The sequence below is a fragment of the Macrobrachium nipponense genome, chromosome 43 (assembly GCF_015104395.2).
Source record: "Macrobrachium nipponense isolate FS-2020 chromosome 43, ASM1510439v2, whole genome shotgun sequence".
Lineage (NCBI taxonomy): Eukaryota > Metazoa > Arthropoda > Malacostraca > Decapoda > Palaemonidae > Macrobrachium > Macrobrachium nipponense.
Window position 1 is genome coordinate 39,812,633 of NC_061104.1, and position 16,346 is coordinate 39,828,978.

The following is a 16,346-nucleotide window of genomic DNA, read 5'->3' on the forward strand; positions in this document are numbered from 1 at the left end:
CTTTCTTCTTCTTCTTCGAAGTTTCGAAATGTTCCTGAATCTGTTCCAGCGTCTTCCCTTTGGTCTCTGGGACGACGAAGAAAGAGACAAGAGAGCAAAGCATACTTAAGCCTCCGAAGGTGAAGAAGACTGTGTGTGCCCCGAAGGCCTCTTCGAAAAATGGGTAGACCTGTGGGTGAAAAGAGACCATGTCACTCAGATGCTGAAAGGTATACAGTGGTTCGTCTGATCCTCGAACGAAAGCCAACACAAATATTACTGTTGTGGCGGGATCACAAGCTAAAAAGCAAGCGGGCAAATCCTAACGCCCCCCCCCCCTCAAATAAACTTAATCAATCCAGCTACCAACTCACCTTCAGTCACACTTTCCTCTTCACACTACAGAATACATGCAGGACAATTGACCCATACCTACACACAGAACAAAAAACACAAACATGTACTCACCCAACTCCAGATAGTACTCCGGGCTATGCTGTGCTGTCTGCCGATCAAGGTTGCGGAGATACCAACAACAACAAAGACAACAACCAAGAACTACAACCCACAACACAACACCCAAGGACCACAACCACAACCCAACAACACAACAAACAAACAAGGAACACAACCACAACAAAACACTGTGGCACAAACAATCACCAACAACACAAAAAGGCAACACACACACCCACCAACAACACCAAGGAATCACAACAACTCACCAAAAACAACTCTCAACAACTCACAACCACACCAAGAAACCACAACAGCCCCCCAACAACAACAACAACCCTCAACCACATTAACTCACATATAACTCAACAGAAACTCATAAGCACAACAAATACAACAGCACAGCCACAGCAACTCCCAAGCAAACAACAACTAAACAATAAATTAAAAACACACAACTTAAGTGACTTTCAATGCCTTCAACAGACTGCTGCCGACACCACTGACCATCACCAGTTCTGACTAAAGACTGCCTGAAACACAGAACTCTAACAGCTAACTCCAGCTGCACCAGCAGACAACCCAGAACTCACCAAAAAGCAAATTCAATTGTTAACCATCCACACAGCAATTACACACTCTCTCTCTCTCTCTCTCTCTCTCTCTCTCTCTCTCTCTCTCTCTCTGGGACATTGTCAAATGGAACTCCATAACTCCTCCATACTGTTCCTTTACTGGAAGAATGCTAAGTTACTGAGCGTCAGATTTACTTAAAACACGACTTTAGGAATGTGTAAAGTTGAACTTGCATAAATTATTTAATTAATGATATGGGGATACTCTACTTTCTCGACAATACAAGCTAAATTATGAAGTTGCCCTGTTAAGATCTGCATCAAGTTCAAGGACTTCTGTTAATCACGTTCATACTAATTTCCTCTCCTACAAGAAAGGAAAAGCAATCAGCTGCTTAATGGCAGTGGACTTCACGCTTGGTATAATGTTGATCCCACCTGTATGGCAGAATGCTTAGAAAATTCACCATGGAGGAACCATGCAGTGCTCAATTGGACCATATTGAAATGTGGCATGTATTGACAGGATGGAACTTGAAAAAAATGTTGTTAAGAAATCTGATACTCTGAAAACAAGCACGAATTACAAATCAGAAATTATGCAAGACATATCTCCAGGTTTATTCAAACTGTACAAGGTCAAAAAGAAACAATCTTTATAGGATATGGATTGTTAAAAATACAAAAATGAAACTGTATAGGAAGAAGTAAACCTCGCCTGCAAGACTGTCAGACTCAGTGGATGGTTATTAAACAGTGGCAGCAATTACAAATCAGAAGTTATACAAGACATATCTCCAGGTTTAGTCAAACCATACAAGGTCAAAAGAAACAATCTTTATAAGATATGGATTATTAAAAATACAAAAATGAAACTGAATAGGAAGAAGCAACCTCACCTGCAAGACTGTCAGACTCAGCAGACGGTTATAAAACAGAGTGGCAGCATTTGCAGTCGACCTAATGGTGGTGTTGAAGAGCTCAGCTGAAAGCAGCCAGGGCAAGGTACGGCATCCGAGGCAGTAACCGACAACTGCAGTCAGCACAGAGACGAGAGGCACCCAGGGGGGCCACTGATTTCCAAAAACATTTTTCATGAGGTAATATACACCTAGGAACGTTGTTGCCAGGCTTATGATGAAAGTCGAAGCGATGATGAGCGGGCGTCGCCCAAGACGGTCAGCAGCGAACATACTCAGGAGTGTGCCCACGATCTGCACCAATCCGGTGGCAACGGTGGCCATGCGATGGTTCTCCACCCCCGCAGACATGAAAATCAGCCCAGTGAACATCATGAGGATGTTGCCGCCACTCACTTGTTGCAAGGTGCTCATGAACAGGGAAATTAAGAATGGTTTCCTGGTGCGCGGTCTCCACAGCTCGCGGTATTGCACTTTTTTACCCACAGAGTTAATTTTATCTTCCATTTCGGCCAGCTCAACGGAAAAGTCATACTTTGGCCCTCTCAGCCACCTAAGGGAGGCCTCACACCCCTCTTTCTTCCCCTTCAATATATACCAGTAGGGAGATTCAGGTATGAACCACAAGAGCGCGAACATTAAGATGAGCGGGGCTGAGCAGACATAACAGCTGATGCGCCATGAGAAGAATGCGCCTGCTATGTAAGACAGAACGACGCCAAAAGTCATGAACAGCGCTGGAATGAGACCCAAACGCCCTCTCATGTGAGCCTCGGGTACTTCGCTGCAGTAAACCTGAAAAGGAGAAAATTTAGTATACAAACACTATTTACTGAATGCTAGTTAGTTTACAAGATAATGAAGTACTGACTTAAAATGCTAAAGTAGAGAACAATTTGTCTTCCAGGCTTCCAAAGCTTAAATATGTGAAGATGGATAATTATCAGATGCGAGGAGCAAAAATGAAAAGATATACAAATGAAGCCCAGATCTTCAACTCACAGTGCCAGTGGAAAACAGGAAAGCAGTTGCAACTCCACAGATCATCCTCCCAACCAATACAATCGCAGTATTTGGAGCGAGAGCTATGGTAACCCACCCTGCAGATAAACACGGCGCCATAATCATGAGTGCCGCCCTTCGTCCAATACAGTCCATGAGTCGCCCGGCAAAGACGCTCCCTACCATACAGCCAACTGAGATGATGCTCACTGTTCGAAAATAGACAGGATAGTCAGTTTCTGATAAGTCTATATTTGTTATAGTGCTCTAGAGGTCCCCATACACTGAACGATTGTCTGAACGACTGTCTGAACAATTGTCGTTATCGACCCACACACACACACTCTTCAGACAGTGTGAATGATCTCCCCACCGATTTCAGTCTGAGCAAAGATTTTGTCTCGAGAAGACATGGCATCATCTCTAGAAGAGACGTGCACGATAGCGTTATATCAGCAGACAAACCCATACATTGAACGACCTGTGTACGACAGACTTAAGTCGCAAGCCGGCAGCAACCTGGTCGTGACAGATTCCCACTTAGATCATTCAGACACGAAGCTCCACCCACTTTTGCATTCAGACAAGCCCATACACAGTGTTTTTGCGAATGATACAGACAGTCGTTCAGTGTATGGGGGCCTTTACACATATATTTTGTCTTTTATGTAGTAATATCATGGGATGCACTCATTTCTAGGATGACCAGATTTCTCTGTAAGGGCTCACCAATCCAAGCCAGCTCCGCTGTGGTCATGGACAGATCTGGGTCTTCCTTCATAGATGGTAGAGTTGATGCTGTCCAGCCATTAACAGCAGCTGCTGACAGGTTCCCAAGGGAGGCAGCTAGACAGGCGCTTATCTGCAGTTTAAGAATATGTCACATATTTTTGTTTTAGATTGTAACAAAAAGGGCATAGTTGCATATGCATTTAGATATTTACAGTTAGAGTAAAAGTTCTCCTGGGCCTCTGCGATGCTCTTAGAACAGGCACTGACCCACTGTTTATATAACCACCCAGCTCGAGGGCTGGTATCTATATCCTCCATATATATCTATATATATATATATATATATATATATATAATATATATATATATATATATATATATATCGAGCTACAATGTCCTTTAATATCTAATTCGCTCTACCTCGGAATTAATATATCTTCATATATGCTTAACCGAAGGGGAATTTTTTTCTCGAAAATAGATTTACCTGTACTTGGGCGCGAATGCAGGTACATTCAAATCCAGGCACGTCAGTGAAGCTCTACCACCCCACCACCGCGAGAGGCCTCTCGCGGTGGTGGGGTGGTAGAGCGTTAGCGCCCAAGTACAGGTAAATCTATTATCGAGAAAAAAATTTCCCTTCGGTTAGCAATATATGAAAATATATTAATTCCGAGGTAGAACGAATTAGATATTAAAGGACATTGTAGCTCGATATATGTATATGAATCACGGTAATATTATATGACTTATATATATAAATATTATATATATATATATATATCTATATATATATATATATATACATATATATATATATAAAAGTGAAACACTGGAGTACTACAAGATCTTTCGACTCACGTCCTTTACTCAGCAGACCAACTGACATACATGAGAAACTGAGATGACAAGGAAGGGTCGTATAAGTGACAGATAGGGATTATAAAGAGATTAGTACCTAGAATCCAACACACCTGGAGGATTAGTAACCTTCCCAAACAAGTATAAACATGAGTAGAATTTAAGAGGTTTACCAAAAGATTAAGTCCAACTGCTCAGACACAAGGACAAGACAATTAAATTGTAATAAAGGGCGGCATTTGACCATATTCAAACCTTTGGTAAACAAAAACTTATTCACGAAATATATTAAACATGCGTATACAAAAAAATATCTATGAGGCAACTAACTTGTATTTAAAAGTCTGTGATTGTATCTTTGAGATGCTGAGTACTTTCGTCTTATTGACATGTCTTGGTAATAAGACGAAGGTACTATTAAGCATCTCAATTGTTTCACTTCGTGGCTGTAACTTTGTTCGTATAATCATCACGTGTATACCTATTTGTGATTTAAAATCAAACACACACACACACACACACACACACACACACACACACACACACACATATATATATATTTATATATATATATATATAGATATATATATAATATATATATACTCGTATATCTTACAAACATCACGGATGCCATGCAACTAGAAAATGCGTTTAGGTCTGCCCCCTTTCTTTCCGCCCATACCCCTGCATGTGCATCATTTTGAAAAGCCTTTAATATAGCCTTCTTTCTTATATCCGCCTTAACTCTATCTCTCATCCTTTTCTATCCCACCCTGTACAAAAACGCGAGGGGCAAGGGAGGGATAAGGAAAGTGTCTTCTCTTCACGAGGACCTCTTACGAACAACGACAACTCAGAACTAAAAGAAGAAGAAAAAAAGGGTTCATCTTTGTTATTGCTCCCTAACGAAGGAGATGAAACGGGATACCTAAAAAAAAAAAAAAAAAAAAAAAGTATCTGTCAGAGAAAGAGGTTCCCTCAACGTGAATTCGTCAGGTTCTGACGTAGTTGGAATTTCTCAGTCTGATTGTGTTTACGAGTGTATCTTGGTACCGGTTGCTGCGTTGGCAAAATATTCATGTTCACGAACATCTCAGTTGTTTACATTTTGAATAAGTACTCCATTTTTAATATAATGCCACTGTTTGTTGCTGTAAGAAAACGTGAGCTGTCACCTCTTGTGGAATGTAGATTGTGATGTATAGTAGTGTATCTTGGTACCGGTTGCTGAGTTGGCGAATATTCGAGTCCACGAACATTTTATTTGTTTATTTTTCAATTCGTGGGGCAATTTTATATATAACGCCATTGTTTGTTGTTGTTATCACAGATGTGCGGTCAACTCTTGTGGATTGTAGATTATAACGTAGTTTTTTCATTCTTTTTTACCTGTTATGATTTTCGTAATCTCAGTTGTCTCTCATCGCGAAAATATGGTGGGAGAAGAAGTTTTTGTCAACTGGCACCCTTAGCAACGCCTATGTCCAAGGGCAGAGGGTTGAACCGTTGAAGCTCACAGAGACGTGCTCGTTCATTAAGACCGCAAGAGATTCGACTCACACAAAGCCGTGAATTCATGGAAAGATAATGGGCCATGATGAAGCCGTTTTTATTTGGCCGGGAAGAGAGAATAGCCTCGGTAAATATAAAATTATATAACATATACGCGCCATCATCGGTCCTCGCCGTGTGCCGAGGCATATCCTAACAATACAGATGAAGAAGAAGAAGAGCTTTCGTCCATCAGAGCATTTTTTTATTATTATCTTATTTTTTATATTTACGAAAGTAATGATGATGCTGCCAGAAATGAGATTTTTTTTCGAGACTGAATGTGCGTAGGGTTACTGAACTTTTTTGTTTTTAGATATAATAATATATATAATTATATATATAATGTATAGATTCTATATATATAGATATATTTATATATATATATATGTATATACAAAATAATATATATATATAATATATATATATATATCTATATATAGCCAAGTATTATTAGCCTTCGGAATGAATTATGTATACCTGGTAGTCAGCCGACTGGAGAGTGTTGCATGTATAGGTTTGAGAAGCATGTGTCTAGCAACCTCATAATAAAAGTGCAATGAGAATTTGAAGGGTAAAGGGTGTATATAACCCAAAAGATATATGCACACGTATTAATTATTGCTTGTGTATGCAGACAGTAGAGTACAGACATCATTATCATGACACGGGAGAGAGAGAGCAAGAGTCCTACTATAATGAGAAAATGCTTTTAATGAAGTGTTTTTTTAAATCTACCTGTAGTCATTTCATCACAGGTCTGTGCTTTCCAACACTCACGTTTCTACACAAATTATCCCACTTCAAAAACCGCCCAATTCATTTACCTAAACATTCAAATTCTTCTTCAGCTTTTGGTTTATCAATCATTCCTCCCAGCGTTGCTTTGCTTGACTACTTGTCTGTCCCCAATCAGCTCTTAAATACCACCGAGTCTAGAGGGCTGCAAATTGGTATGTTGGTCATCCGCCCTCCAACCGTCAAGCATACCAAATTGCAGCCCTCTAGCCTCAGTAGATTTTATCTTATTTAAGGTTAATTTTAACCATGGATCCTTTGCTTGGCCGCAGCTGTGGAGCAACTGAGTGCTGCAGTGCCCGGTCTTTGCTGAAAGTTTTCATGCAGCATTATACGCTATACAGAAAAATGGAATGCGCAGTTTGTACTTGTTTCCTATTTCCACCAATGAATATTTCATTACTAATCCTGTGAGCTACCCTAATGCCAATGCCATGAGTGCTTGGCTTTGTTAAAGCATCCGCTTGTTCTTCGAGGAATTCTCTCTCTCTTGTCTCTGCTTGTGCTTCGTTCAACTTATCTCCTCCCAAAGAATTTCCTACAAGTTCCTTGCGCCCAATCTAATTTTTTAGTCTATCGTGTCCCTAGTCTCATCCGATAACCTAGTTATTCTCTATAATATCTCTTGTATTTATTTAAAGTCCCAACACGGACTGTATTTTTTCCAAGTTCCAGAGCGGGCTCATAAAATTCGTCTGGATCTGCTAGTGGCTCAGAGCAGGTCAGCACCTACAGAAATGGCTGACGTACGTACAACAGAACCAATCAGTCTGAAGCCAACGATCGAATGTGCAAGGTGGGAATTATTGTGAAACTCGGCGATTCTCCATTTGTTTGGATGTTACTTTTATCATTCTCTCTCTCTCTCTCTCTCTCTCTCTCTCTCTCTCTCTCTCTGGTTGATTTCTCTTTCCAAACTTTAGTAGTGTTTCGTTCTTCAATCTATGTACATTCTGTGGAACAGTGTAGTTTAGGCTTTTGATGTCAGTTCATTTTCGTTTGAACTGTTGTTATCATATGTATGTATGTATGTAGTATGTATGTATGTATGTATGTATGTATGTATAATATAATTATATATATATATATATATATATATATATATGTGTGTGTGTGTGTGTGTGTGTGTGTGTGTGCGTGTGTGTGTGTGTGTGTGTGTGTGTGTGTGTGTGTGTAGTTCCCCTACGTAATAAAAAAAGAAACAACTCAAAAAATAGGCTATAAGGAATTTGTCAGTAGCAAATGACAACAATGAAATCGTTATAACCAATTAATGGCCAGTACAAATGTCAGTTCAGACTATGATACCTGAATGGAAGTAGAAATATAATGGGATACTAAAGTGGGAGAATGCGTGGGTATATAAATAGTTGTCGACACTTTGGAGGAAAAAAATTATTTTTCAAAAATTGGCATATATAGATATATAACAGACATATTCCTCCATCACTGGTACAAAATGTGATTTAATATAGTGAAGATACTTTGTCTAAAGGGATTTGGTGTGACACAGACGAGAAGAAGTATACATTATAGTGGGAGCATTTAGGACGAGAAAGCCGGGTATAGGTGGCTTTCTTGACGGTTTGACAGGGCGTTTTTCAATACTCTGGCGGACAATTAAAGGGCTTCTGACAAGAGCTATTCAGTCTAGCGTGACGGAGATAAACAGAGACAGAAGTATATTCAGGACCTCAGTCTATATCTGTTTATTTCGACATAGATATAGAGATATAATAATTACTAATTGGTACAGGATAAAAAAAAATGGTGGTTAATCAGACTTGTTGAATTCTCTTCTTGATGAAAATAAATCTATTTATCTATTGCAGTTTACGCCCAAAATAACAGTGAGTTATTTTTTTTTAAATATTCACATTGGTAATATACAACCATTAAACAAACCTGCGTGATAGCCCGACCTCTGCCTTGACGACCCTGCCGTAGTTCGCCGTCCGTGGTGTCCGTAGACTTCCCTGTGGTTCCCTCGTGTTCAATTTTAGCGTGACACATCTTAATTAATTACTCCGGTTCGCAAAATCGTATTGATTTATTTATTTATATTTTCGTACGAAGCATTAATTCAGAAAACCTGTCTCACGCTGCAAAGTGTATTTCACTACGCGGCAACTTAAAACTGAAATAAATAAGACTATATAGATCTGATTTGTGGAACCGAACGTTCGAGTGATTTGGCGGTCAGAAGCTGCTGATCGGAAACACGACTTCGGCGGGAGAGAGAGAGAGAGAGTTTTCGAGCCTGCGAGGGGAAACGTTTGGCCCTCTAATGCATGACTGGAAAGGCACAGTGACAGACTGACAGTGCCACTGCCAAGGAGATGAATGATGCCCCTGCCCGATGCCCATGTGTTGCCAAGCAGCGCGTTCCTTTGAACTTAATTTTTTTTTATTACGAAGATGCCATTGTTCCTTTTTTCTATAATTCTTCCATACGTCTAATGCTTCATAAAATTTTAATGTATTGCTATTAAGAGAGATGATAGAGGTTTATATCGTTATATAGAGCATCGGGAGGAAATTTCCTTATCTGAGATGGGCTGCGATAACGCTATAGATAAGTCGGACAGATTATACGAGCTCGAACAAGTCATCGAGATTATTTTTTTTGCCGTTGGCTAACTCATCCATTTTCTTCTTCTCTGGACCGTACGATATCTACCGAAAATAGTTCAGGGTCACTGTTGTTAAATTTAGACCAATAGAGGCAGCGAAAAATGTAGAAATCCCTTAATGTTCAAAACTTATTTATTTGTGTTTTTCAAAATCAGTTGTTTGTTAGCTAGTCTTTGCATGCAATGGCTCCATTGGGTATTACTGCCCACGGTACGCATTCAGTTTGACCGAATCGACGAGGTTGGGTGGTTGCTACCATGACACTTTGCCATGGTCTAGGTCTAGGACTATGGTCTAAGTCTCTAAGACTATATGGTTGCTATATTGGCCCCCTTCCAACCCGCCAACCATATCACACCAAAGGTCTTTGCGAATTAGGCAAAATGGACAGAGATATAATGGACTACCCAGCCGTATCTAGAACAACTTAATTCCCAATAAATAGCGGAAATAGTGGAAATAATTTCATGTAAGATTAAGTCTGATCAAGTTTCCCAAGACGGACATCGGGAAAAATATATTACCCCCAAACAGAGAAATGATACGCAGGCACAAATACAATTACTCCTGGGTATATGATGTAATCAACAACTCACTCTTGCAAGTACATCATGTAACTGCAATTTCTAATCAAAGACATGACCAGACACACGCGATTGTACCATGAGAGAGAGAGAGAGAGAGAGAGAGAGACGAGAGAGACGAGAGAGAGAGAGAGAGAGAGAGAGAGAGAGAGAGAGAGAGAGAGAGAGAGAATTCTTAAGAACAGTTTCGTTGTCCCGAGGGCTACTATACAACTTCACCAAGGTCGTCCAGTTATTAATTTTATAACTGTACATAAACTCACATGCGTATTCTCTCTCTCTCTCTCTCTCTCTTCTCTCTACTTCTCTCTCTCTCTCTCTCTCTCTCTCTCTCTCTCTCTCGTATCTTTTGAATGAATCCCATGCAGCCTCATGGGTATACTTAATCCTTTGTAATAAACAGGCAAAAAACGAAAAAAATAAGAAGCAAACAGACCAAATGCATAATCTCGTCGGAGTTACGTAAAAAGGAAATTAAACGGAATCTTTTCATCTCTGTTTTACACTGAGTCAACCTAATGAAGTCAGGGATGTGATCTAAGTTACACAATCTCCCCCCAAAAATACTACAGACTTTGATCGTTAGAGACACGAGCATTCCAGAACAAGTGTGTATTGTGTTCGTAGCTTCTATGATCATTCATTTCCGGGTTTATTATCCAACGCACTTGAACGCAGGCATTTATTTCAGCGTGATTTCCTCCCTGAGTCTTCAAAGGAGAATAGAAATGAGACATTTTAAACTCTATGTAGCAAGAAGGATGGGAGCCGTTGCAGAGGTGTCAACCTCCCAAAACAATCCGTGTTGCCTAGGTTACTCCCAATCAGTCTGTCTGTCAGAGATTATTGTTGTTTTGATATTAAAAAAGTGCAGGGACGAACTGAGTTATAATCATTCAGAGGTATGAATTCATCATTCTGTTTTTTTAATTAATTATATACTATTTCAGAATTGAACGAAAACTTATCAGGTAGGTAGCTAAGGCTAGTCGGGCCCCACCAACCAGTTCGGGAGCGAGTTATAGCTAGCTATACCTAGGTACTACCACCTAGGTACCTAGCTAATAGGCTAGGTAGGACAGTTCCAGTTCAGTCGTCATTCCATCACATTCCAGCCAGAAGTAACGTCATGGGGGCTTTAGCTTAGAGCATTATGGAAACGTATATCCACCACAAGCCTATTGCAGTAGATGGCTTTTATGTCTATCCCGAAATAGCTCAGTACCTAGAATACTAGGTAGGTAGGTAAGTCTGATCAAAAAATTTTTTTATACCTCTATTCTTTAAGGTGACTTGAGAGGATGACAGGTACCACGCCCCCTTTTGGGTGATCATGCAGTTTAGGGGTCCAGATTCAGTGCTCCCTCGTTTGTGTCTTAAGTTTTCATTCCCATTTCCAATTTCTTCTGTTGACAGATCTGCAAATGGAAGAAGTCTCCCTGTCGTCGACCCCACTCAAAACACTGCTTTCCCAACGGATCCCCCTTACCGTAGGATAGAGTTGTGAGGTAAATTACAGGTTAATTTCAATCAATCCCCAAAAACTAATGGTAAATTCTTAATAAGCAAACAAAATACGAAAGAAAACTGCAATTTCCCCAGAAATACCTGACGCAGAGGTAGCGTAAATGACCGAATCTCTCCCGGAACGCAACCACTTCCCAGAAAAGTGCTTGAATTATGCCATTATTTTGTAATTAGAAAAAAACACTTACTTCGAAAGGAGCATAGAGGTCTCGGTGCTCTGCCAGGGTGGGCCACAACTCTTGACTGATGCTCATGGCAGCGAATTCAAGTACTTTTCCGGGAAAGTGGCCGCATTTTGGGATCAGTGGCCACTATGTCACCGCTTGGGCAGAGATTGTAAAAGAAAAAGGGGAACTGTTTGTGGAGTGAGCTCTTAAGAACCAGGAGGGAACCGGCACAGGCTCTTGCTCTTCAGCAGCTATTTTTTGGTAAATTTGAAAAATGAGCAGTTTATCTGCTTACAGAGGCAGAGATTTACAACTTTACGAAAACTCTGTGGGAGGTCCATATCCCCTAAGACATGTTTTTTTTTTTTTTTTACAGTCTTTGCTTCTATAAGCAGATAAACTGCTCACCTTTCCATTGTTTTCCATGACTCAATAATAAATATTTGATAAATCTGTGCGCTAATCTTTACTTGGCCTAATGCAGTGAATTTGGACCCATAAACTGTAGGGTTACCCCTTTTGCTCAAATTGTAAGGCTAAAGTAGGTCGTAGTCTGTGAGTTGTTAATTAAATTCACCTTGTTTAAGGTATGTCACACTATTTCTTTGAGTCAGAGCTTAAAAGTAAATCAAAGACTTAGTTCATTAGGAAGACATCCTAACCTAACCTTCCCTTGACTTTCTGAATAATAATAATAATAATAATAATAATTATAATATTAAGGAAGGAGACCCCTCATTCAAGCATGTATTGTTGAAAAGGATGGCTGTGTTGTGCAAATTGGTTTAGATGTTTTTCCATTTTTCTTAAGATTCTTCTTTCTTGGACGTCAACATTGGCCAATGTTCATATTTCGGTGGATTTAAAACACTTTAAATCCACCGAAATGTGAACATTGGCCAATATTGACATGGTGAAAAGGCAAATTATAAGAAAAATTTAAAACGTCTATATAAAATCAACACTCACAATGCAGCCATTGTGCCTTGATCTGGCAGTTGGGGCCCTTGTCCTTCGTTGACCTCCCCTAATGTAATAGGCTCTTGTGCATTGCAAATGATGAGTGTGCACTGTTGTGCACTATTACCTGGACCAATAGTAATTCATAAGCAGGAGATTGGTAGCTCCAACTTTCCTAACTTCCCATGTCCCCATCAGTTAATTGATATTAATGAGACATCCAATTGTTGTATTATTACTCTGTACAGGTGGTCTCTGGTTGACGGTGGGGGTCCCGTTCTCGGCCGAGCGCCGATAACCCAAAATCGTTGATAACTAAAACGTCAAAGTAATTATGGTAATAATATATGGTGTTTGCTACACAAGTAAACTGCTTAACGGGGCTGTTAACCAGTTACTGACACCAATAAACTGCTTACCGAGCTGATAAACAACTTACCAATGCCGATAAACTGCTTACTGGTGTCAAAAATCATTTACCATCACCAAAAATCTGGTTACTGACATCATTAGCCAAGTGTTGTAAAACCAAACCGCCATTAACTGATACTGCCAATAAGCAAGGACTGCTTGTACATAACACTTCTTAGCCACAAAAGTCAGAAAAGTGATGCAAGCCAGAACACCGTATGAAAAAAATTGCTATAAATGAGAAATAAAGTTATGAAAACCTTACATTTAATCCTTTGGTTGTTCCAATTGATTTACTTTATTGCTGATGAGGTATGCATCCATGATCTTGTAGAATTTCCTCCAAAATTGTACAAATATTCTTCCGTCACCATAAGACTGAAACGACATAACCTCACAACATTCGCTGTAACCTGGAACAGATTTTTTTATTAATATATTTGAAAAGCAACGTAAGCCAAGACCTGATGTAATCCTGGAACTGCCTGTTTGTGGCTGTACCATGTCAGCTCTTGTGGGCACCAGCTGAATTGGAGGACCCAAACCTATGCAAATGAGAAGTAAGAGAAGGGAGACTGGAGTTGAGTGGAAATCTGTGGAAAGCAAAGCCCTAGGAAGACATGAGTGGTGGAATTTCACAGAGGCCCCTTACATCACATAGCACTTGATGTGATGATGATGATGATTTTCATGATTTAGTTTGTATATTTGGATAAAAAATTATTTTGAATTTTGTATGCAGTAGTATAGGCTATTTGGTAGATGAACATAAAAAAGCGACAGCTGGTAAGGGTATACGTAGGTATACATTTCGTTCCTACTGCTGAAGAATAGAGTACATTTTGTATGTACACCCTTAGATTTGAAGACATGTAAATAGTATTTATTTTTTACAGAGTTATACTCCAGCAGTTTATTGTAAGATAGGTGGGGACTGAAGAAATATGATCAGAAGAATTAAGAAATCACCAGATTAATTTTTGCATGAGGATGGAAGTAAACTGAAGGTTGTGGTATGGATGCAAGACAAATGATTGAAGAGGAAGCGCTCGATGACCCAGTAAGTGTAAACTCATTTCACTACTTGTAAAAAAAAGTAGATTATAATATTTACCCTATAATTAGTCTGTTTGTTTGCCCACTGGTTGATCGTAGTACTACTGTAAATGCAAGTTAGGTTCCTGTATTAAAGAGATTCTGTTTTATTTAGATTTTGTCTATTTAGTGCTTATATGTCTTTTATTTCAGGACTTTGCATCACAATTGACAGCAAAAGTTACTGCAGTTACAAATGGAGTATACGGCTTTGGACAAAGCTTGCATCCTGTTTCATCTGGCTTGGTATGTGTTTTTTTATCAGAGTTCCGTAGATTAGAGCCTTGAACCTTTCACACCTGAGAGTTCTGTAGCATGTCTAAAGTATGCTTCAGAAGGCAAATTTATAAAACTATGTTCATTGTTTATAGATATAGCCCATGATAAGCTTTACCATTAATAAGGAAGACGGCTGGCTACTGGCTTGTGACGAAACCTGGAGGATATTAAATGCACTTTGTTTTGTTGAATAACGATATATGTAATACTACTGTACAGTATATAAACAGTGACGAAAGGGTATTTCTTTCTAGTTCAGGGATTTTAGCTTTTTTGATATTTTAAATTGAGTTGTTGGTAATGGCAATTCTCTTCCTTATTCTGATAGGGTCTAGATAACTGTAAACTCAGTGTCATTTATATATAAATGTTTGTCTGTATGTGCCTTGTTTTTGTATTAAAAATGTTTGTAGGATACAGTAAACATCTCAGTAAATAAAATGGTCTGTTTAGTATCTTATTAATACTGTAATGAAGTCCATTTTAGACCATTTTCCTTCCATGTCCATTTTCCTTTCATGTTCTTTATTATCAAGTATTATCAAGTACTTAGTCAGCTTGAGTACTAATGACTTCTAAACTGTACGTACATCACATTTATTTTATGGAACAAAAAAAGCAAAACAAATTAAACACATTTTGCAGAGGTAGAATTTTTTTTATCCCATTAATTTTTAGATTTTTCATTTCAAATGTTTCATTTTATTGTGCTCTTGATCAGGAAAGTGAGATTATTTTTTTAATGTTTTTGACAAATTTATTTGATTCAGCCATCTCTTGGGAAAGATGTTCAACATGTCACTCCAGATGAGGAAAGTTTATCATCAATAACTGTAAACATCAGCTGCCCACAAGGATGCCCTCGCACCTTTGCAAATTCCTCTGCTCTTCGACTTCATTTGAAACAGGTACAGCATAATTAAGATTGCTTTTGTACACAAAAACTCTCTCTCTCTCTCTCTCTCTCTCTCTCTCTCTCTTCTCTCTCTCTCTCTCTCGTCCTTCTCTCCTCTCTCTCTCTCTCTTCTCTCTCTCTCTCTCTCTCTCTCATCTATTACTATATATGTGTATTACAGTTCAAACACATTTTTCCTATAATGGACCACTAACTGTAAGGTTAAAGATTAATACAGGAGTCAGTAAAAACAAAAGTTTGGTAAGAACCTCACTATTATCTTGGGAGGACACTGGAATGTGAAGTAGGTATCAAGAAGACTAAGAATTAGGTGTAACCTGTGGTAAATTGATCAAAAGTTTATGATATAGGCTCTCATAAGAAAAATGGGGAAGATTTTGATGTTTTGTGGTGACTAATACTAATATTCATAGATGGAGTTCAGTGGGAGAGCTGTGATATCTAACAAGATTCACAGATGGAGTTCAGCGAGAGAGATGTGATATCCAACAGCTGGACTCTAGCACTGTTTACTTGGAGTAGGAGCATGATGAAATTTTATATGCAAGTACTGTACCTGTTTAGAATATTCTCTGAGAAGCATCATTTGAGAGCTAGTGCAAGAGAGTCAACCATGTACAACTTTGAAGCTGCTCTTTGGCAAATCCTTACTGTGTCCTTGTTTTCTGTAAATAATGAAAGGAGGGTCAGTTTCAGATACCCTGTGGCATAGAGAAAAAAAGTGACATACACATGATTTGAGCCTAAGCAACCTTGCAATCTGGTTCAGTCTACTTTTCCTTCGGCTGAACTTTATGATAGACATCATCCAGAAGGCTCCCATCTTTTCCAGTTTGAGACGTGTTTGGCACTGCAACCTGTCATGATTCTGTTGCTTCATGATCTATGGGAACGTCTCA

At 39.1% G+C, this 16,346-nt stretch overlaps 2 protein-coding genes across 6 annotated transcripts in view; one reads left to right on the top strand and one right to left on the bottom strand.

The window, feature by feature from the left end:
• LOC135213684 (facilitated trehalose transporter Tret1-like) overlaps positions 1-9,214 on the bottom strand; it is a 10,403-nt gene extending 1,189 nt beyond the window's left edge. Inside the window, exons 1-5 of one of the 2 annotated variants that reach the window (XM_064247765.1) lie at positions 8,797-9,214; positions 3,662-3,794; positions 2,933-3,141; positions 1,910-2,725; positions 1-169 (exon numbers count right to left, since the gene is read on the bottom strand). The exon at positions 1-169 is cut by the window's left edge and continues 1,189 nt beyond it. In XM_064247765.1, coding sequence (XP_064103835.1) covers positions 1-169; positions 1,910-2,725; positions 2,933-3,141; positions 3,662-3,713 — 1,246 coding nt within the window. In that variant the 5' untranslated portion in view covers positions 3,714-3,794; positions 8,797-9,214. Of the gene's footprint in view, positions 170-1,909; positions 2,726-2,932; positions 3,142-3,661; positions 3,795-8,779 lie in introns of both variants that reach the window. The other variant, XM_064247764.1, reaches the window with a different exon arrangement.
• The window catches only part of LOC135213683 (ATM interactor-like), a 24,332-nt gene continuing 15,634 nt past the window's right edge, over positions 7,649-16,346 (top strand). Inside the window, exons 1-5 of one of the 4 annotated variants that reach the window (XM_064247762.1) lie at positions 10,856-10,994; positions 11,509-11,600; positions 14,054-14,217; positions 14,406-14,498; positions 15,302-15,439. In XM_064247762.1, the coding sequence (XP_064103832.1) occupies positions 14,173-14,217; positions 14,406-14,498; positions 15,302-15,439 (276 nt within the window). In that variant the 5' untranslated portion in view covers positions 10,856-10,994; positions 11,509-11,600; positions 14,054-14,172. Of the gene's footprint in view, positions 7,671-10,805; positions 10,995-11,508; positions 11,601-14,053; positions 14,218-14,405; positions 14,499-15,301; positions 15,440-16,346 lie in introns of those variants that run through there. The other 3 variants (XM_064247763.1, XM_064247761.1, XM_064247760.1) reach the window with 3 other exon arrangements.